General features: G+C 36.3%; 2 protein-coding genes across 3 annotated transcripts in view; both read right to left on the reverse strand.

The window, feature by feature from the left end:
* LOC142345867 (uncharacterized) overlaps nt 1–16,989 on the reverse strand; it is a 171,305-nt gene extending 154,316 nt beyond the window's left edge. For both annotated transcript variants that reach the window (XM_075398296.1, XM_075398295.1), the window contains exon 1: nt 16,810–16,989. In XM_075398296.1, coding sequence (XP_075254411.1) covers nt 16,810–16,939 — 130 coding nt within the window. In that variant the 5' untranslated portion in view covers nt 16,940–16,989. The remainder of the gene's footprint in view (nt 1–16,809) is intronic.
* Nucleotides 16,990–19,627: 2,638 nt separating this feature from the next.
* Nucleotides 19,628–22,385, reverse strand: part of LOC142345872 (endophilin-B1-like) — a 276,037-nt gene continuing 273,279 nt past the window's right edge. The window contains exon 6 of the mRNA XM_075398301.1: nt 19,628–20,996. Within this exon, the coding sequence (XP_075254416.1) occupies nt 20,841–20,996 (156 nt within the window). The 3' untranslated portion in view covers nt 19,628–20,840. The remainder of the gene's footprint in view (nt 20,997–22,385) is intronic.

A 22,385-nucleotide genomic window follows, 5' to 3' on the forward strand; every position in this document is an offset into this window, starting at 1 on the left:
CTGGTATGTGTCGCATTATCCGGTTCCTAATCCAAACAAAACCGGGAACATACGCAGAGTGGCAAATGCTACGGCCAAATTTTTGAGGTCATTTCCTCAACTCAAAATCATTTACCCGACCAATTTTTTAAACATATTAGGCATCCTTCTGAGGTTTCGTGAAAACCCTGTTGCAACTCTTTCGGATATTGAAAGCATGTTCATGCATATATCAAAAAAGCACGAGGACCAATCTGCGCTTTGGCCCAATGGAAAAAATTCTGCGAATAACACTTTAAATTACTAATAGCCGGAACAACCTGCTCTCTTTTTGCGCTTTTTTTGAGTAATTGCGCAGAAGAAAAAAAACTAGATTTTTAAAGCAGTCTCTTCAATTTTAAAAAAAAGATTTATGTGGACGACTATACCCATTCATTTTCATTTAAAGAAGCATTCGAAACTGCTCAACAGACGAAAAGCAGCCTCCAGAAGTGTGCCTTACGCCTAAGTAAATTTGTGTCAAATGCAATCAAACTTCTAATATTGATCGAAAAAGACAATCAAGGCTAACTGCAAGGAACCAATAGAGTTCTAGGTTAGAAATGGACTACCATAACGGACTGCTTTCTAACGAACCCATAAAAAAAAATTCCTCAGAGAGCAAACGCCTATACAAAAAGAAAAAATTTCATATTAGTACAAATAGTTTTCGATCCACGAGTAACACTGTCTCTATTCACAATGGAAAAAAAATTTAAGAGCAAGTCCGGAAGCTAGGCTAAAAATGGGAGAAACAACCTTACCGTGAACTACATTCCACTTTGCAAAAAGTACTAAAAAGTTACTTTGCAATTCCCGATATCGTTATCCCTAGATGGTTAAACACCTCCAAATTTTGGAAAAAGTTACAACCAGCTTCCAATTTTTACGGGTGATTCGACTGTTTCGTTGACAGCAGTCACCTACTTTCGCACTGAGGAAGAAGCGCATCGGTTTAAAACGTCTTTTTTCCTCAGAAAAGCAAGGTTGCAACAATTAGGCAAAATAGTGTGCCAAAATAAAAACTAGAAGCTGCCGTAATAGATAAACGCCTCCGTACATTAATAAAAATTTAAATGTTAATAAATTTTGACAAGAACTTCTTCAGGAGGGATAGCCGTGTTGTCTTCGATTAGAGCAGTTCAACTAAGAAACAAAATGTTTTTGCATCAAATTGAATATCCCAAACAACAATAGACCACCAGATACCGAAACGTGGCCTTGAGCCCTCTGAAAATCCACAGAGATTGCTAACAAGGCCATAATTTTTTCAAGACTGTAATAATTCGTGGAAAGATTTACGAAACACTTAAATTGTTGGCGCCATCAATAGAATCAAAAAATTTTTGTTAAGACGTCTCTCTGAACATTTTATTGTTCAAACATAGCCGTCAGATTGCCAAAATAGCTGCAAAGAAGCCTCAAGTGATGTAAATTAGAAAAGTATAATTTCAATTTTAAAAGATATTGTGGAGTTCCCAATTTATCACACAGTTCAGCCTCAAACTCACCGCCAATTATTTTAAGAAATGACTTCACGCAAATATAAGTAGCAAAAGAGCAGTGAAATAGAGGAATGAAAAAGTCAATAGTATAGCTGATTTGATGCTTGCGGTGCGACCTAATGTAGAAATGCACACGCCATAACATAGACAAGATCCAAGTTAACAACAATTTAGCTGCACTCAACCTACGTCTTTGCAGCTATAAGGGCCGTCTTTCGACCCTACTGATTTCCGATAATAGATCTTTTTGTCTTTGAAACACTTCCGGTTATTGTCTTTTTCAAAAGGGAAAAAATGGTAAAGGACAACTTTTCGGATCATTTTTCAGTCCATGAACTTTTAGCAACATTTTTCGGTCAATGACCTTTTAAGAAGATTTTTTGGTCAATGGCCTTTTAGCAAACTTTTTCGGTCATTGACTGTTTTAGCAACTGCTTAACCACGCTTTTCGTCAGTACTGGGAAAACATGGTGCTCTGTGAGACCTCAAAAACATCCAGCCTTATAAGTTCACTCGTTTATAATATAAACTAGCAGGCCCGGAAAAGCATAACAAGATCATTTAAAAGAATAGAAGTTTTAAAATTCATTTTTTTCTCGTACCACGTCGGGCTGGAACATATGCCACTCGTTCAACAGTCACAGGTATTACGTTACGTTACCCATGTGTTTGATTTAGTATTTTACACCCAAGTACCAGCAACTTCATGTTCATTTTTTTGGCTTTGATAATTTGCATATTTAAGGAGCGCTAAGACTATTACAGATAGCGAACTTCTACATGGTGCCGGAGCGTAACACGTTAGGCTGCGTAACACTTAATACGTTAGGCTGCATGTTTGAGGAGCGTAGAAAGAGATATGGAAGGAGAAAACGAACCGACAAAAAAGAGAAAACGCAGAAAGGAATGTGAAAAGAAATAAACCAACAAGAGAACAGAGAACGAAGACAAAAAGAGAGACAGAAAAAAAGAGAAAAGACTGAAAAGAAAGAGAGAAAAGCAAGAGCAAAAAGGAGAGAAAAAAGACAGTAAAAAGACAAAATAGAGAAAAGACATAAACAACAAATGAAAGAGAAAAAAAACAAACGAAAAAAAAAGAAAAGCAAGAGAAAAAAGAGAAACAGTAAAGAAAAACGATAATAGACAGAAAAAGGAGAGAAAAGAAAGAGAGAAATGAAGAAGGACAGAAAAGAATGAGACAAAAGAGAGAAGTAAAAAAGAAAAGAGAAGAGCAAGAGAGAAGTAAGAGAGAAAAAGAGAAAAACAAGAGATGAAAGATAGAAGTAAAAAAGGCAGAACCGAAAGAGACGAGAGAAAAAAGGGAAAGAGAGAAACAAATGAGAAAAGAAAGGAAGAGAAAAGAACAAGAGAAAGAGTTAAAAGAAAGATAGAGAACACAGAGAATTGAGAAACAGGAAAGAAGGAAAAGCAAGAGAAAAAGGAAAGAGAAAAGAAATAGAAGCGAAAGAGAGAAAAAAGGGAAACGAAAGACAAAAGAGAGAAAAGCAACAAAGAAAAGAGAAAAGCAAGAGAGAAAAGGAGAGAAAAAAGACAGAAAAAAGACAAAATAGGCAAAAAAGACGGAAAAGGGGAAAGACATGAACGACAAATGAAAGAGAAAGGAAAAACAAACGGAAAAAAGAAAAGCCAGAGAAAAAAGAGAGAAACAGTAAAGAAAAAAGATAATGGACAGAAAAAGGAGAGAAAAGAAAGAGAGAAATGAAAGACAGAAAAGAAAGAGAAACAAGAGAGAAGTAAAAAAAGAAAAGAAAAAAGCAAGAGAGAAGTCAGAGAGAAAAACGGGACAAAAAGAGAAAAACAAGAGTTGAAAGATAGAAGTAAAAAAGGCAGAAAGAAACGAAAAGAGAAAAAGAGAAACGACAAATAAATGAGAAAAGAAAGGCAGAGGTAAAAAACAAGAGAAAGAGGTATAGGAAAGATACAAAACATACAGAATTGAGAAAAAGGAAAGAGCGAAAAGCAAGAGAAAGAGGAAAGAGAAAAGCAAGAGAGAAAGACAGAAAATACAGAGCAAAGCGAGAGAAGCAGTAGAGAAAAAAAGATGGACAGAACAGGAAGAGAAAAGAAAGAGAAGCGAAAGAGAGAAAAGAAAGAGAAACGAAAGACAGAAAAGAAAGAGACAAAAGAGAGAAAAACAAAAAAAGAAAAGAGAAAAGCAAGAGAGAAGTAAGAGACAAAAGCAGGAGGGAAAAAGAGAAAAACAAGAGATGAAAGATATATATGAAAAAATCTAGAAAGGAAATACGGAGGAGCAAGAAAAAAAAGAGGAAAGAAAGAAAAGAAAGAACAAGAGAAAGAGGTATAAGAAAGAGGCAGAATTGGGGAAAAGAAAGTGAAAGGCAAGGAAAAAAAGAAAAAGAAAAGGAAGAGAAAAGAGAAAAGAAAGACAGAAAAGCACGAGAGAATCGACAGATAGAAAAGACAGAGAAAAGCGAGAGAAAAAACAGAAAGGAAACAGGAAAGAACGAGAAAATTTAGAGAAACGACAGAGGCAGGAAGGAGAGAAAACGAATGCGAACAAAAAAGGCAGGAAAAAACCAAGAAAAGAGAAAAAAGAGAAGCATTAGAGGAAAGACGAAAACGATATACAAAAAGATAAGAGAAAAAAGACAGAAGACAAAGAAAAGCAAGGCAGACTAAAAAAAACAGAAGAGAAGGAACAAAAAAAGACAAAAGAAACAAAAAGAGGCAAAAAAGACAAACAGAAAGAAAATAAAGAAAGACAGAAACAAAAGACAGAGCAGAAAGAGAAAAGGAAGACAAAAAGGACGGAAAAGCAAGCAAGAAATAAAGAGAGAAGCTAAGGAGAAACAAAAGAGAGAAAAAGGATGAGAACAATGAAAGGCAGACAAAAAACAGAAAAAAAACAAGAAAAGCAGAAGAGCAAAGCGAAAGGCAGAAAATAAAAAGGGAAAAAAGTAAGAGAAAACATAAAGACTAAAACAGAAAGAGGAAAAAAGAAAAAAGCAGAAAAGAAAGAGCAAAGCAATAGAGAAAACGAAAACAGAACGAAAACAGCAAAGAACGACAAACTGAAGAGAAATGAGAGGGGAACGAAAGTGAAAAGATTGGGAAAAATAACGGCAGAAAAAAACAAGAGAAAAGGAAAAGAAAAGACATGTAAAATACAAAATAATCAAAACAGAAAAGAGGCAGAACAGACGAACAGCAAAATTGAAAGAAATAAAAGATAAAAAAATAGAAAAGAGATGAAATACAGGAAGAAAGAGACGAAAGACGGAAAGGATATGAAAGATAAGAGCAAGAGAAAAAAAGAAAAGCATATTGTCAACGGAATAAAAAAGAATCACTGAAAGGCCAAAAATAGCAATACCCTCTTATGTAAACCTTTGAAATTGTTATCACAGTGTTTTTGAAAGCCAATTAAAATTTAAGTTAATTTTTTTGCTGTTTTTCAATAATTTCCTTTCTGGACCTTGCGGACTTTTTCAAAAATTAATGCATTGGTCAGCGCTCTTTTAGTAATTCGGGCAAATAATACCTTGTTATGTTTAGAAACATTTTTGTCTTATAAAATCCTACTGAAGAAAATCCGATTTCGACAGTTTTGTCCATTTTTTCTTAGATATTTGTTTGCTTTTGTTTATATTTTTTGTATAGTATGGTTTTAAATACTAGAAAAAAATGTTTGTTTTGTGATTTTGATTTCGTGTTTATTGATTTTTTCACGTTGTCATTTAAAACCATTAACAAAAGTCTTTAATGCGAGTGCAATTCTTGCAACATTTTGACTTTCTGAATAATTATTTAATCGCTTCGAATCTTTGAACTGTTTTTATTTTTATATCATTAGAAAGTATTTTATGAACCGTCAGCTATTTGACTTTGGTTTTTTATTGAATACTTTTTTGGGGTAAGTATTAAAAATTCCGTCAATTTTTTTTCCTAATTTGCTTTTTAAAAAAAACTTCGATTTTTTTCAAATTATTTTGGTTTCGAATATGCGAACTGTTTCTATAATGTTTCAATATTCTCCACACCTTAGCAGGTATTATACTATCTTTGGCCTAAGAGCTATATTTCTTATGCGATCTGTTTTTTTTCAGCTGTTATAAGAATTTAACGACTTTAGTCTTTTTTAATAATTTTTTGGTTTGCAATTTATTTTATTTAATAAAATTTAGCACCGAGAATTTGCTGCAATTCGAATTAAAATTCTTACCTGAGTAATGTTTTCTGCTAATACTCATAGGTCCTCGGTTTTGGGTTTCAAACCATTTTTTCAATTGAATATTGTTTCTTCTTCTTTTAATTTAATTTTTGCAACACTTTGTCCATGACATCTGCAATAAGAGATAATTATATCTCATTGACATTGACACCAATACGAAAATTCTGACTTCTGTTTTTCAGTTTTGCTTGTTTTCTAATATTCAGTTTACATCGAACTTAGCTTTCACGAAATTTTTCGGGTCAAACAGTTGATTGCCGAGTTCTACGATTTTAACACGAGTATCAAGGGTTCTTTGATGACAAATGATAGCATTGCCTGATTTTTTTTAGCATATTGGAATTTAAACATCCTAAAAAAAATCTGGCCATTTTTCAACGTTACCAAATGTGTTCAATAATATGAAGTTTTACGGCATCAACATTTCAATTATTTTTCGGTTATAATTATGTTCCGTTAGAAATCTGATCGGTTTCTGTATTTTTGTAAGTGATGTGGTAATTTTATAACTTTTAACTTGCTCTAATGATGTCAATGATCAAATCTTTCTCGGGGTGGCAGCGGTGTGATTTTTAAAAAAATAACTTCTAAGGTGTTGCCAATGCTATTGCAACTTTCAAGATGATTCAAATAAACCGCCAAAATTGCAACAAAAACTTTGACTTTTGTCCAACAACGTGAAACTTAGACGTGCTCTTTTAACAAATGATTAGACTAGAGATTATGTTTTAAAACAAAATTTTGGTGACCATCCGCCTTGCTAAGGACATAAAACCTTCTGAATTTAATTTAAGTTTTTTTTAAACAAAGAGGGGGCATGAGAACACCCCAAGACTAATATCCAAGACTACGACGTCACCGCAGAGTTTTTTTTATTGCAGACGAGCCAACCAAAGACGAAGAGTTCTTTTTTTCAAGGGTTTTCAGACGTCACCCGACCAAGAAGGCCTGACATTTTTTTTGGTTACAGACGTCACCAAGAGATGATCGCCCTAGGTTCCAGACGTCACCTCAGAAGTCCTTTCCCCGGTTAGACGTATCCAAAAAAAAAACCGAATTTGCGACAAAAAAAATCTCAAACACACAAAAACTGTCCCCCAACGAGCTTTTGTTGATGGTTCATGAATGAAATAGCCGTGAGAAACTACATGTGAGCAATTAACGAAAAAAAAGCACAAATTGCACGAAAAACGATTTAGCGTTTTTTGCATCGGAAAACCTCAAAAACAATATTCTGAATTTGTCGCAAAAAATTTACATGAAAGTAAAATTTTTAATTGAATAGAACACTTCAGTTAGACCTAAAATAAACTTGATTTTGGTTGAACTCCTTATGTAAAACTTTTGCTCAAAAAATGAAAAAGAATCAAAAGTGCTTTTTTGAGCGTCAAAAATCAAAAAATGTTTTTCTAACGTTTCAGTGAAAAACTTTTTAATAAATCCAAAAACCCATTGGTTAGCCCCCTGCGTTTGTCAGAAAACAAGCGTCACGGTCAGTTTATCGGCTTTGCCTTTTACAAAAATGGTCTCTCAGTTTTTACAAAAATTGCTTCTTTGACTCAAAAAATTCCGAAACCGTTTTCTTAATGAAATATTTAAATGAAATATTTAAATGATCCACTGAAACGTATTGATTCACCCCCTGGGTTTGTTAGCAAACAAGCTTCAAAATCAGTTTACCGACTTTGCATTTTAGTAAGGAGGCAACTAAATTTTGACAAAAATTGCTTCTTTGACTCAAAAAATTCAAAAAACGTTTTCCTAACGTTTTGAATAAAAAATATAACAGATTCACTCAAACGTAATAATTGGTTCCCCTGGGTATGTTAGAAAACAAGCCTTACACTCAGTTTATTGGCTATGTACTTTAGTAAAGAAATTCAAAGGCAGTTTACCGATTTTGCCTTTTTGCAATGAGACAACTTAATATTGTCAAAATTGCTCTTTCGACATACAAAATTGGAAAAAAACGGTTTTCTAACGTTTTTGTTTTGAAATTTGTAATAGATACCAAAACACTATTGAATCAACCCCCTTATTTTGTAAGAAAACAAGCTTAAATTATAATTGATTGAATATACAAGTTTGTAAAGAGGCAACTCGAAATTTGTCAATTTGCTTCTTTTATTTAAAAAATTCGAAAAACATTTTTCTAACGTTCAATTGGAATTTTTCAGTAGATAACAAAAAAGCGTTCGAAAAAGCTCCTTCTGTTTGTTTGAAAAAAAGCTAAGAATTTATCTCATCCCCTTGCAAAACTGCAAAGAAGCAACAGAAAAGTGGCAAAATTGCTTCTCTGTTATACAAAGACCAAAAAACGTTTTTTTTTCTAACATTAAAAATATCAATCAAGTTTCAGAAAGAGCTAATCAAAAAACCTCCTCAGCTCAATACAGACCACGTTGAGAAATTATATAATCATTCTGCAAAACCGAAAAGAACAGACAGAAAATTCCTGAAAAATTTCTTACAAAAAAACCTACAAAGAGGTTTGTGTTTTCTTTGATCTTAATTGCATACTACTAGCCGCAAGCCTAGTTAATGGGGTAGTATGTATTCCTAAGAGCCTAAGAAAATCCGACCTTTACACCTATTTTGTTTTCGTTTTATGAATACTACTAGCCGCGCATCTAGTTAATGGGGTAGTATACACTGAAAATACATTCTCAAGAAAAAAAAGAGAAGATAGGATCAATTTCTTTTTCTCAGAAACAGAGAAATCAAAAGCTCTAGAATAATTTCCCATTCAAAGTTCGCTCACGCATAAAATCCATTTAAGTTGGAAAACTCAAACGTTTCTTCTTTTTTGTCCGCGGTCTCAGAAGTTGCCGAAAGAAGTCCCTTTTTCCCCTTTGGTCTCAGTGGTCACCAATTGAAGAATGTGATCCCTTGGGTGGCAGCAGTCACCAAAGTAAAGATGAGCCATTCATATGTGGCAGATAATATCCAGAAACAAATACAAGCAGTTTAATGGTAGCAGTTGTCCTTAACTTCATAAGAATCGCAAAACAGAATTTCTTGGAGAAGAGCTTCAAAGAAGACCCAGCATTTAAGCAATCAGTTTTCTCTGCTTGTCTGTAGCTAACGTTGCCTGATCGCACCGCATTTTAAATTCTAAAAAAAACTTTAACTTAATTTGCAGAAGTATCAATATAGATTTAGTTCGTTTGGTTTTTAGGTTTTATTTGGTCCTAAGACTCGACCACAAAAAAAGAAAACATTAGAAAATTCTTCTAGGTACCTTGATTGTGACAAAAGGAAAACTAAAATTTACAGGAGCATCGTTGCGAAGTCATATATGTAGCAAAAAAATTGAAAGCAATTATTTGGCCCTGTTCAACAAATCAACGGTACACACGCGCGAACGCTTAGTTTTTCATTTTTTAAGCAAATTTTTAGGTAGTTTTTCCTATTTTAAGCAAATTTTTAGGTAGCACCACAAAAAAAACACATTTAGGACTCTTGTTTTCGTGAAAAATTGCATTGCTACTTTTTGAATGAAAACAGTTAGGCTGATTAGCCTACATAAACATAAGAGGTTTTTTAATTTACCACAAAAGTCGTCGGTCCGTAAATTTTGAGCCGTTTTTCATCTTTACATACCACAGAACAATTACGGGTCGACAGCAGCTTGTTCATCAAGATGACAAAAGAAGGCAGCCAGAATCTACAATACGCGCTGAACAAGTTCAAAATGACTGATTTCAGCACTCTTTCTTTGTTGATCAACAAAATTAAGGAGAGCGTTGAAGAGCTGAAGACAAACCTCGACAGCATCATGATGGACAAAGTTACCTCTAGCAGTATAAACTCACGTCATGAAACGTCACTCAAACTTGATCTCTCGTCTTGAGAAGTTGGAACTTGAAGTCAACAGCCTCGACGATGATGGTCAGTTGAGTCGATCATCCACTCGAGTACGCGATGACATCAGCTGCGTTTCAGTCATCAAGAAGACAACTTGATTCACAGCGATCGACACCCGTTTCCCAAAAATCAGTAAAAGACGACTTGACAGTAAAGAACTCCGTCAGCGATGCGTCACCCCAAGTCCCCCCAAGACCGGCGAAACCATCGTTTTTCCTCCCGCAAGTACAAAGTAACCACAATGTTCTGTCAAAGTTCCTCCAGAACAACCGGCAACTTTCTCAGGTTTCTAGAGAATGGACAGAGGAACCAGTAGAAGTCTCTACGACAACGAAACACATTACCAATCAATGTCGTTGTTAGCAGCCCCCACACCAGCACCAACTCAAATATTCAGAACAGAGGTTCAAGACAGATTTGTTTTGAGTAACCATCAATCCCCAGAAAACAACGTGGGTCTACGAGAACACCTTCAACCAGTTTGCTTCAATCCAACAACCCTCCATTCCTTTGAATCAAGCTGCAGTCTTATTTCCTGTTGAATCTCCTGATAATCAGCCGGAATTAATTCACTCATCAATTGGAGAATTGAACCAGTTCTCTGGTTCAAAGTTGATCACATTGCCTGATATGCCAATGAATCAGCCAGCAAATGCCACAGTTAGACCAAAAGAGAAGTTTTCTGTTCCGTTAAATAGCGAAAGAGAAATTCAAAGCATACAACGTCTTGCATTAGATATACAAAACTCATTTCATCATAACTGCTCAGTTAACAAAACCAATACTTACCAAACGTCAAGTTCATGCAATTTAAATGAGCAAATGCATCAGCGTCAATTTCATTCAGAAAAACGAACAAATAGAGTGACAAATGAAACCACGCCAAATCCATATTGTTACAAAAACAATCGTCACAATCCCCTGCATTTTGACAACAATCAAAGTTCAACTGCTCAAACCGTTTTAAACACTCAATTTGCAGCTGTTCAAATAAATGAAAACCAGAACAGCCGAAAATTGGCGTCAGCAATGTCGTTACCAACAGTAGCGCAAACAAACGTTTCGCAGCAATTTCAGAATCCACATTACCCAACTGCAGTTCATTTTCGCAACAGAAATCGAACGGAAGAACCAAACGATGGAAATTTTTTTCGCTCCAAAAACCAAGGTACCAACCTTGTTTGCTGTAAATCATCACAGCCACATAAGTTTCCGCTTACTCCGGAAAACCCATTTACAAACTACCAAACAGCCATTCATCCCCCCATTGCGCAACATTTTAGCCATCAAAACGTTTCGGGAAACTCGCAACAAATTCCAAGTTGGTCATTTCCTGGAAACCAACCTTTTCAGCCACGAACTGAAATACAAACAGAAACCATCCCATTTGAAAACAATTCTAATTTACAAACCACAAATAAGAGTTCCATTAAACTTCCTATAACAATTCCAAATTTCAATGGAAATCCACTGAAATACCATGAGTGGATAGACAATTTTTTCAACCTTTTCCACAATAATATGAGTCTTTCAGATACACACCGTATAACATACCTACAAAATTCGGTTGTAGGAAAAGCCAAGGAAAAAATCCAAGCTTAATCGTGTGACCCTGCTTACAACCTGATTGCGTTGAAAGTGCTTATGGATCAATTATTGGGACCCTAGCATTGTTGAATGCTTTCATCAATCAATTGGAAGCCTGGCGCCCGAACAATGATTACAACCAACAGAATTTTGCATCTTTTGCCTTTTTTCTCAAACGCTTAGTGCAAGCTTTTGACTATTTAGGTTTCAAAGCTGGCTTGCAAAGCTCAACTTTGATGAAAAAGGCAAAAGAAAAAATTCCACATAACATTTTGATAAAAAGGACAGAACATACAATCACATCAATTGGTAATCAGCCCACACTCTCTGAATCCCAAAAGTGGCTTCAAGTACAGGCCCAAGTATACGACAAAATCCACAGAAAAATGTTCATAAACCATTTAACAATTTGAACACATTTGGTCAAAACAATAATAACATTAGCAGAAGTAACAGCAATGATAATAGGAACAGCAATGCGATGAATCAATTTTCTAATAATTCATCAAACAATTGGAAACAAAATACATTGCACTCAGTTCACCCTGCAAACCAGCATGGTCAACCACCGTTTCCTCAGCGTAAAGATGCTGATCAGTTAAAGAAATATTGCGAGAAATGCAAAGGAAGTCACATACTCGCTACATGCCCTGAATACCAGAAATGTTTGCTTGACCAAAAATATGAAATTGTGAGCAAGAACAATCATTGCTCGAAGTGTTTACGCAACAAACATTTTAAGCAGTCATGTCCGTCAAGAAAACGATGCCAAACATGTAAAGAATTTCACCACACAACTTTGCATGATCATTTAAAACAAGTTAAGTGGCCCACAGCTGCTTTCTCGACAAGCAATCCCAATCAGCCGACACAAAATCTTGCAAGCCGCCAAACACAGCCATCCTTTCAGCAACAAAACTAAAACAAAAGTAATGACACTGTCAGCAGTAAAACGAGCCAGCACACAAGATATGGTCAATCGTTTTCTGGTAAACAACAATCACAACAACAAAATATTCAACGCGCCCGTTTGAATGCTTCTAATCCGACCCAAAACTTCAGTATCAACCGAAATACAATTCCTCCTGAATGGTATGAACAACTACAAATAATACCAGTTTCATTTGTAAAGGGAAGTAAAGTGTTTGATCCTACGCCTTGGTCGACCCCGGAAGCCAGTTCACCTTCCTGCTGGATAAAGTTACTAGCTTTCTTGAGCTTCCCTGCGAAGCACAAGCATAAACAACTCTGCAGTACCTAAATACTGAACATGAAATGCCACTGTCCAAAATAAGTGAAACTGTGACAGTAACGCCCTTTGAAAAAATCAATCAGCAATTCAGCATTGCACGAGTCTATAGCACGCCATGTCTCAATGTATCACCCGCTAACGTTCTTGAACTCAATCAATTATGCGAAACCTTCAAGGAATTTAGTCACATTTGTTTCCCTGACTTAGCCAACGGTGCAACAGGCGCCCTCCTTGATGTCAATACGTTTGCCTTCACATATCCAGTCGACGTAATCCAAGGTAGCAAAAAGCGTCCAATCGGCGTCAAAACAAAGCTTGGCTGGCCTCTCGCTGGAGAGTACGAGCTATCTCATAAAACAATGATCTCAAACAAGCCCCAGCGCAAACCATTCACTTACAATGTCTGCCGGAGACATTGAAGAAGAACCATTGTATGAATTAGTTCAAAGATTCTGGAAAATAGAAGCTGAAGGTACATTACCCGAACAAAATGAAGACAGCTCACTAGACCAATTAGCCGTGCAAACAATTGAAAACTCAATCTGTCACAACGGTGAAAGATATCAGATTGGCCTTCCTTGAAGACTTGTAAAGAAACTCCAGAATAACTATTTCTCAGCAGTCATTCAACTAAAGAGTCTACAAAAACGACTACAAAACGATCCTGTTCTCAATCAGAAGTACAACCAGACACTCCAAACAGACTTGGATAAAAATTTCGTCAAGCTAGTCGAAATGCAAGCACCACCTCCATAGTCAATATGGTACTTATCTCATCATCCAGTCACTAATCCAAACAAACTCGGAAAAGTGAGAAGAGTTGCAAACGCAGCATCAAAGTTTCGTGGTGAATCACTGAAATCAAACCTTCTAACTGGTCCTGACTTGTTGAATAACATAGTTGGAATTTTGTTGAGATTCAGAGAGCATCCGTTCGTTGTCCTTTCAGACATCGAAGGGATGTTTACGCAAATTGCCGTCAGACAAGAAGACCAGTCTGCTGTTCGTTTTCTTTGGATGATAGACAACAACATTCGACATTTCCAGTTTACTAGATTAATCTTCGGTGCCACATGCTCACCATTTTGCGCAATTTATGTGCTTCACAAATGTGCTGAAGACAACAAAATTCAGTTTCCAGCAGCCTTGAATGCCATTAAGGACCACTTTTATATAGATGACTACAACCAGTCTATGCCAACCATAGCGGACGCCAAAAATTCCATTTCACAAACTAAAGACTGCCTGAAAAAAGGCGGTTTCAGGTTGACAAAATTTGTTTCAAACACACAATAGGTTCTTGCTGAAATCTCAGACGATGACAAAGACAAAACAAAAGGAATCATGAGAGTCCTTGGTCAAAAATGGAACGTAACAACTGACGATTTTGTCATGTTTCCCCTAGAACAATTTCCTAAAGATATTATACACACAAAGGAAATCATTCAGTTTGGTATCCTCAATCTTTGATCCTCTCGGCTTGATGTCTCCTCTGACAATTAGGATTAAAATGATTCTGCAGCCGATTTGGAAACTTGGAAACAAATGGAATGAATTGATACCACTGGAACTACAGAATGCCCTCCAGAAAGTTCTTAACAGCTACTTTGCCATGCCAGAAATTCGCATATCAAGAACTTTTCACAATTTGAGCAAAAACCCAGCCAGCCAACTTCACATTTTTGTGGATGCCTCAATGGCAGCCATGGCAGCCTTTTCTTACCTCCGTACCATAAAAAAGCTAAACTGGTTATCAACAAGCCTCTTTTCTCATTGGAAAGTGCAAAGTCGCTCCCATTAAACAAATAAACGTGCCAAAAATGGAACCAGAAGCCGCTTTTATAGGAGTTCGCCTTCTACAACTGATCCAAAAAGAGATGACACTGACATTCGACCAAATTTTTCTCTGGTCCGACAGTCAAGTAGTCTTGGACTGGATAGCCTCAAATAAGAAACAAAACGTTTTTGTTTCAAACAGATTGCAAGAAATTCCTAAAATTTCTTCACCCCAGCAATGGCATCTTATTTCAACTTATCTCAATCCCGCCGATCACGGAACTCGCGGTCTTGAGACAAACGAAATTCAGCAGAAATGGTTAAATCCACCCCAATTTCTTTGCGAAAACGAGTCTGCCTGGAATGAGATAAACAAACCACGCGCAACATGTGCGGCAGTCACGAGAAGTCCCAAGACAATTAAACCTATAGTCGATCCAAGTAAATTCTCAATATGGAACAAACTTCTTCTGACAGTTGCATCAGTGTTTAACCTAAATAATCGCGCAAAGACAATGCGAACGAACAATCACCAATACACAACTGAAGACATTCAATTATCAAGAAATTATCTGAAAATTTTCTCAGGACAATTTTTTTTTTCATTGGGCCTTTTATTCCCTACAACGTGGAATCAAACTATATTCTAAGTGCAAAATGCGATGCTTAAATCCGTTGTTGGATGAGAACGGATTACTCAGATCTTGTGGTCGATTGCCGTATGCACCAACACAACTGAATTTAGAAAAACGTCCAATAAGTTTGCACGCCAAGGACCAAAATTGTTCGTTTGTACTTGGAACATGCCCATCAAATATGTATTCACCAGTCCACAAAACCCACAAGAGCATTCATTCAACAACGTTATCATGTGATTGGCCTTCGGGAAGCGTTAGCAAGCGTACGATTTCATTGTTCCTTATGTCGACGCTTTGACACGAAAAACATTCAACTAATTATGGCACCATTACCCAGTTTTCGTTTTCCATTAGCAGAAACAGTTCCCCTTTGCTGATTCTGGTGTAGATTTCTTTGGACCCTTCTACATCGAAGATTACAAAGGCATTATAGAAAAACATTATGGACTGATATTTACTTGCATGGTGACGCGTGCAGTTCACTTAGAAACGTGCCCAGACCTAAATACAGATACGTTTCTCAATGCCTTCAGAAGATTTTGCAGTCGTCGAAGCCAGCCCCAACTTCTCTACAGCGGCAACGGGAAAACTTTCGTAGGCGCCTCTGAAGAACTTAAGAAAACTGTTAAAGCATTGAACAATGATAGGATCTACAAAGCTTTAGCAGTAGCCAATACAACGTGGAAATTCAACCCACCCTACGGCCCTCATTTTTGCGGTGTCTGGGAGCGTTTGATCCAGAGAGCCAAAAGACCGCTCCTTCTCATTCTATGATCCAGAAGACTCTTTTTTGACACTTTCCTAACAATCATGGTGGAAACAGAATCAATCCTCAACTCCAGACAACTGACCAACGTTGCGAGCAGCCGACAATGAGGAACCCTTGACTCCAAACCACTTTCTCATCCAGCGTCCCATAAATGGCTTGCCACCAGGACAATTTGGAGACCAGCAACCTGCAAGCTTGAAGACATGGAAGAACATATTATTTTCTTCGCTCCGGTTTTAGGCAACGTGAGTTACCCCCTTCCCAGAAATTGATGTACTGATGATATTGACAACATTTCAGCGTACAATTTCAGAGCCAATTTCAAAGAAGATGACAAAAGACTTCAATCAATTGATGACTCCGAAAACCCTTGATGCCCCCATTGTGCCCTTGCAGCATGTTGCCAATGTTAATGCCACTTTCAAGGTGATTCAAATAAACCCCCCAAAATTGCAACAAAAACTTTGACTCTTTTGTCCAACAACGTGAAACTTAGACGTGCTCTTTTAACAAATGATTAGACTACAGATATGTTTTAAAACATAAGGTAAACGATTTAATGTTTTAAGATAAAAGGTAATGATTTCAAGTTGTATTTACGGTTTCTTTGTAAAGTTCCGATGATTCGAGTCGCTCTCGGAATTCTTTGGAACCATGTTTGCCACGCAGACTCAATCGAGTTGTTTGGCTCAAAATTACGCTAACTGATTGGCGGCATTGCTAACTGCAGCTTATCGAGGACCAGGATATCTATACAATTAGTCTTTCTCAGATTCCTACCGAGTCTTCAAATTCCTACAAGTTATTGCTAGTACATAACCAGTGCGAACATTACGATCATTGAACTACTATGTTTATGCAGCAGCACAGACCTCCAATCACTAAAACTTCAATATCCTCTACAAATAGTGCTTTCTGCCAAAGCAAAATTGATCTCCGTTGTGTCATCAGAGCTTTACCTTATAACTTGATTGTGCAACCGTAAGAGCATTGACTACGAGTTTTCAGTGGAAGTCACTCTTCTCAACTCAAACTTCTTTGCGGTCAACGTCCGTATAATTGTCCTCCGATTTTCCAATGTCAATTATAATTATCTTTTTACATCTATAAGGTTCCGGTAAACTCAATTTAACATTGACCTAGGATTCCAAGATTCAATTTACACAGGTTACTTGTGTACTTACACTTTTTACTGTTCTCATGGTCGGATGAGTGAAATCTTTGATCTTGAGTATCAATTCTTTTCTTAACTATAGATACACTCGAATCTTCCACAGTGATCTTGAAGTACAAGCTCGAGTTACTGTCACTCATGCTCTTGAATAACAACAACCTGTCAACTATATCAATTGACTTTTGACAACGTTGAGTCTGAAGCGACAAGAGATAATGGAAAAAAATCCATTGTGCAAGTAAACCAACATTAAGACGCCGTTGCTATATACATAATTAAAAATACGCCGCTATCGGAATTCGCTCACTGATAAAGATTGTTCTGCCCGACGCTTGTGGTTCCTTCCTGATGAGGTGGTCTTATTGAAACAAAAGCGACAGTAACATATATTGAAAACATAGCCGGCAGATTGCCGGAATAGCTGCGAAAGAATAGACCTGCGTGCCATATAATAGAGATGGAAACAGATACAGATCTAAATTGAAAAAAAATCGACGCCGCTCAAAAAACTAGGTAAAAAACATTAAGCGATAAATTAATAAAGCTTATTAAAATTCATTCCACAGAAGCCTCTTATTAGGGACCTTTACTGCACATATGAGTTCCTTTGACCTTAAATAAATTCAAATTGAACTTAAGTTTTAAAGTGGAAAAGTCATTTTATTGAGTAAGTCACGTATGATCAAAATCTAATCACGCAAATAACCTAAAAACGTTTGCTAAAGCGAGTGAGAAATGACGTCACGCGCACAAATGCCATTAGTGAGAGGAAGAAATAATTCCTAAAATTTGACTTTTTCAGCTTTGCTGTGTGAACAAATGTAAAACGAAAAAAGAGCGTCAGACGACGAAACAAAAAAACATAGCAGGATAAGTCCTGGCGTACAGTTCAAAGAATTTTCATTGACTAAACAGAAAACTAGACTTAGAAAGGACTATGAATGGATTGGGAAAACCAATTAGAAAAAAATCCGAACCAAAAAATCGAAAAAACAGAAAAAAAATCAAAGCGAAATTGCCGCATGTGAACAAAAAGCCACTAGCGAGAAAGCGAATTTTTGTTCAAACACCGTTTTCTCACTCTACTTTAAATTTAGAGCGAAGAAATTTCACGCCGCAAAACCACTCGCTTTTTCGCTCCACTTCCTCTTTCGGCGTGACCAAAATCACTACTCCAATTTGACTTCAAAAATCATGAAAATGTGTGAACAGATCTTTAAAAAAAACATAGCCGGAAGAATTCCGGAAACGACTCGAGGAGAAAATCCATTTAAACGCCATCCAACTACTCATCAAACAAAACGTGCTTTCACTAATTATGGATTATCTTGAACCAAAAACAATGAAACAAAAAAGTAAAGACAATAAAATCAAATCTGTTAAAATATTATAAAGAATCTGATCAAATTTTGTTATAATGAGATCCCGAAAAAACTATCTCTGCAAAATAACTTCATCAAAACAACTAGTACTTACTAAGACCACTTATGTGAATTTTAAAAAAAATACTTTAGGCTAAATTATGAAAAGAAAGCTCTTAAAAACAACTTTCACTGAAAAACTGGAAAAAGTTATCAAATTTTTTTTAAAATTTCAAAAGCATATAAATCCAAAGAAAAATTCCCATGAGCCAATAGGGTATCCAGTTGCTCGCAAAACAATAGGCAAGTCATAATAGGCTAGGAAATAGGCTAGGCTAAAAACAGAAAAAAAAACGAAAAACTGCAAAAAATTAAGAAAAATAGTTCCAAATTTTGCCATTTATTTGTCATATTTCTCAACAAAAAAATGATTTTTACCCACACAATTGTAACCAATTGTTGCCATAAATTTGCTCAATTAGAAAGGGTTTCTTCAATGCCCATTTGAGCCAGTAAAACAAAATAATCGTAGAAAAAACGCAAACCTCCGAATTATCAAAAAATTCACATGAATTTCCAAAAACCTTCAAAGCACTACCGAAACCAGCCTAAAATTAAAACAAAATCATAATCAAACCTCATAATCATCAAAAGTTGCAAAAAACTGCTTTTATAAGCCGCACGTGAACAAAAAAAATTTCGCTCGCTTAGAAACAAATTTTTCACTCATCAATTTCTAGCTCTCTCAAAAACAGCGGTATGAAAAAATCCACTCTCTTTTTGCTCCGCTCTTCACTTTTGTTCAGCACCCAAATCACTCCAAAGTTTTTCACGCGTTTCATTTCCCGCTTCAAAAATCACTCCAATAAAATTGATTAAAAAAAAGGACTTCTACAAAACTCCTCTTCGCGTCGTAAAAAGACAGCGCCCCAATACAATTCAAATTCTTTGAATTGTAAAAAACCAAGAGCACCGCAATATAGCTTCGCTCAGCTTACAGCTTCGCAGCTTTAACAACACTTCGAGTTTTGAGCGTATGGGTTTCAGATTTTGTTTTCTCGTAATTGGGTTCCTTTACTCTCGGATGATACTGACTGGAATTGTTTTCTTTAATTTCGGAACTCATCGACGATCGGAATTTGCTTCCGATGAGAAGTCAGATTACAACTCCTTTGAATGAGGATTATAATAGTATTTCAAGCTCTGAGGCATCTACTTTAAATCTCCCAAACCACTTGAAATCTAGTTTTAAATCCCGAAAAATGGAAATAGAATACTCTAAAATAGGCTCAAGGGAAATCCAATTTGAAATGCTCTCGCTCATGTGAGCTAGAAATGGAATTTGCTTTCTGGTCCCAGTAAATTACTCGCCCCTTATGTGTTCCAATATGTACACAGCAACGGACAGAAATTAACAGACCAAAGCCTACTACTATAATTTTCCACTATACATTTAACAAAAGCACATTGACAGGAAAGTTCAATTATTAAAAACTTTGCCAAATCGAATCATCTCATCTTTTTTGAGATTGATAGCAGGTAATAATCAATTTGATAATTTTCATTTGGATAATTTAACACAACTTATCTGTAGAAAATGAAGTAATAATTAAATAGCTGTCAACTGCAATCTACTCGAAATATGGATACATTTGGTATTATTGTAATTTAGATGGATACAGTTTGCAAATTGGAATATTGGCACATTAAAGTACAATTGATAACACTGCGAACGAACTTTACATAATTTAATGACTACACTCTCTATAGCTGCGCAATCATTCACATCATCAACAACAACAATGATAGCGAAAACAACAACAACAGTTGAGCCACATTCAGCTATTCTCACTTTTCATACATGATGGGGGGGAGGGGATACATCATCCATGCAAAACAAAACCTGACAAAATATTGTAAAATTGGACGCATGATTTTCCCTAAATATTCAGCGGAATATTATATATTGGGTCGTTTCAAAAGGTGTAGCCAGCGCTTGCGAACTAAAAATCCAGCTAGCCTTTCAATAATACAAAAAAAAATTACGTGAACAGGACTGAGATTTTGCCTCAACTGAAAATATTACATCTAGAGTTCTACGCCAATAGCAGAAAAGACATCAATGACATCAACTGAAAACGTAATCTATCTGAAAATAAGAAATGAACTATCTTTTTGCTACTATTGGCATGTAAGTAGCAATTTAATATATTATCAAACTTGTAAAGCAAATAAATGTTATTCCTTTCACTGCGCGGGCGCCATGTCCATTGCTGAAGTGGTTTGCACCTTGGACTTTACACATGCTTTAATTTGATCAACCAGTCAACCATGTTATTCTCTATCTAGTCACCAATAATTCTCCAAACTGAAAGAAACCAGTTCGCTGTATAGCAGCAGAATGGTACTGCAGCAACAGTCAGAGATGCTGTTTTAATAAAGAAGCAATCAAGTCTCATTATTAGAAAGAGAGCATCTTAATTGAATTGATAAATTAGATCTGATTCAGTAGATTGGAAGAAATGTTTACATGTTTCACCATGAAAACTGTTCAATATCATTTGCAGCAAAAGCATTTAGTGTCTCAGAATAAATTAGGAACAGTACAAGCATGGTAGATAGATCTTGTGTTGTGATCGGATGGGTGGGTGGGACGGGTGGTGTGGTAGAAATATCTTCTCTAGTGTAGGGACATTTGGTCAATGGATAGTATGCCCCCTGTGCCCATGGGAGGTGCTCCTCCAGAGGGGTAGTACCTTGGGTCTTGCATGCTAGTGTTGTTCAGACCACTGTCCAACTCAGTCATGGCTGCACTACACTCGGAGTAGAATTGCGTCTGAACAAAAATTGGTCAACTTCAGTAAACATAACCGACTAACGTCGGGTGAATTGCTCTCAAACGAACGGCGAGCGGTTGGCTTCGTCAGTAGCTAGCCACGGTTTTAGTGAGGCTAGATTTAGTTTGATTCGACTCTGCAACTTTTAGTTTTCTAGCCTTGTTAGTAAATAAATCAAATAAAAAACTGATATTTGAAAATTTGCAAAACATTGCAAAAAGTTGAAAGAAAAGCTTACAGATTTCGCAGCGAAAATGTTCGGAACTATTTTTCTGTCTCTGGATTTATGTCAAGCAACCCATCTGCACGAAAAGCTTCGTGGGCCAGTATTGATCGTTAAACTCAGAAAAGGACAAAAAAAATTTTGAAAACAATCGCAAATTTTACTAAAATTCAAGATATTAAAAATTTCAAAACCATTTCATTGTCTCAAGAGACTATCCAGTATTCCTATTCCAATCTTTAAATAGTTTCACTGGCTCATAAAGATCCATACACGTGGAACATGATAATAATTTTTCCAAACAATTGAAAAATAAAACCTTCAAGAAAAAATTTAAATTTTATCAAAAAAATGCTGAAGCTGCAGTAATTAAAATATTTATAACCATTCCATTAACTCTAGAAAACTATGCAACAGCTTATCATCAAATCTTGGAGGAGGTCCCTAGGACCCTGACGCAGGCAAAAATGATCAAAAATTCAAAAAGATTCAAAATAACTTGAAAAAATTGCAAATATTTTTTAATAAGTTCTGATATTAAAATCTTCCATTTAAAAAACATTCCATTACATCTAAAAGCTATGTAGTAACCTATAATCAAATCCTAGAGAAGATTAGCTGGCTCTTGAGGCTGGAGAAACCTAAAAATGACAAAAAAAAACTTCAAAAAACTTGAGAAATTGCAAATATTTTAGACAACTAGGGCTGAAACCTAGGGCTGAAAGAGCTCAAAAACTGACAAACATTTTCAAAAAACTTGAAAAAAAATGTAAAAATTAGTATAAAATTGCGAGTTTTTAGCGATCGGTTGTTCGTCAGTAGCCACCGGGGGGTGCACCGGGGGCTGATGAGGAGGGAGGGGAGGTGGGCCATAGTGGGGTGGGGGGAGGGGGCAACAGCGCGCGGGGGGGGGGGGGGGGGGTGGAGGCAATAGTGGGGGGTGGGGGGGGGGGGTCAACAGTGGGGGTGTCTTCAACCTCTAAGAACCACTCTTCACACCATAAGTATAAGTCTCCTAAACAGTTTGAGCTGAAACAGAGCTAAAAGGCTCTAAGAGCACTTATTGCGCTACCTGTTTATCCCGTTTTGAGGACGAAAAGTCAAAAGCTTCAGACGAAAAATCGGTCAAAAAAGACCGACATGACTAATAAAATTGCTACAAAGT

Source organism: Convolutriloba macropyga, chromosome 9 (assembly GCF_964194025.1).
Source record: "Convolutriloba macropyga chromosome 9, txConMacr16.3, whole genome shotgun sequence".
NCBI lineage: Eukaryota > Metazoa > Xenacoelomorpha > Acoela > Convolutidae > Convolutriloba > Convolutriloba macropyga.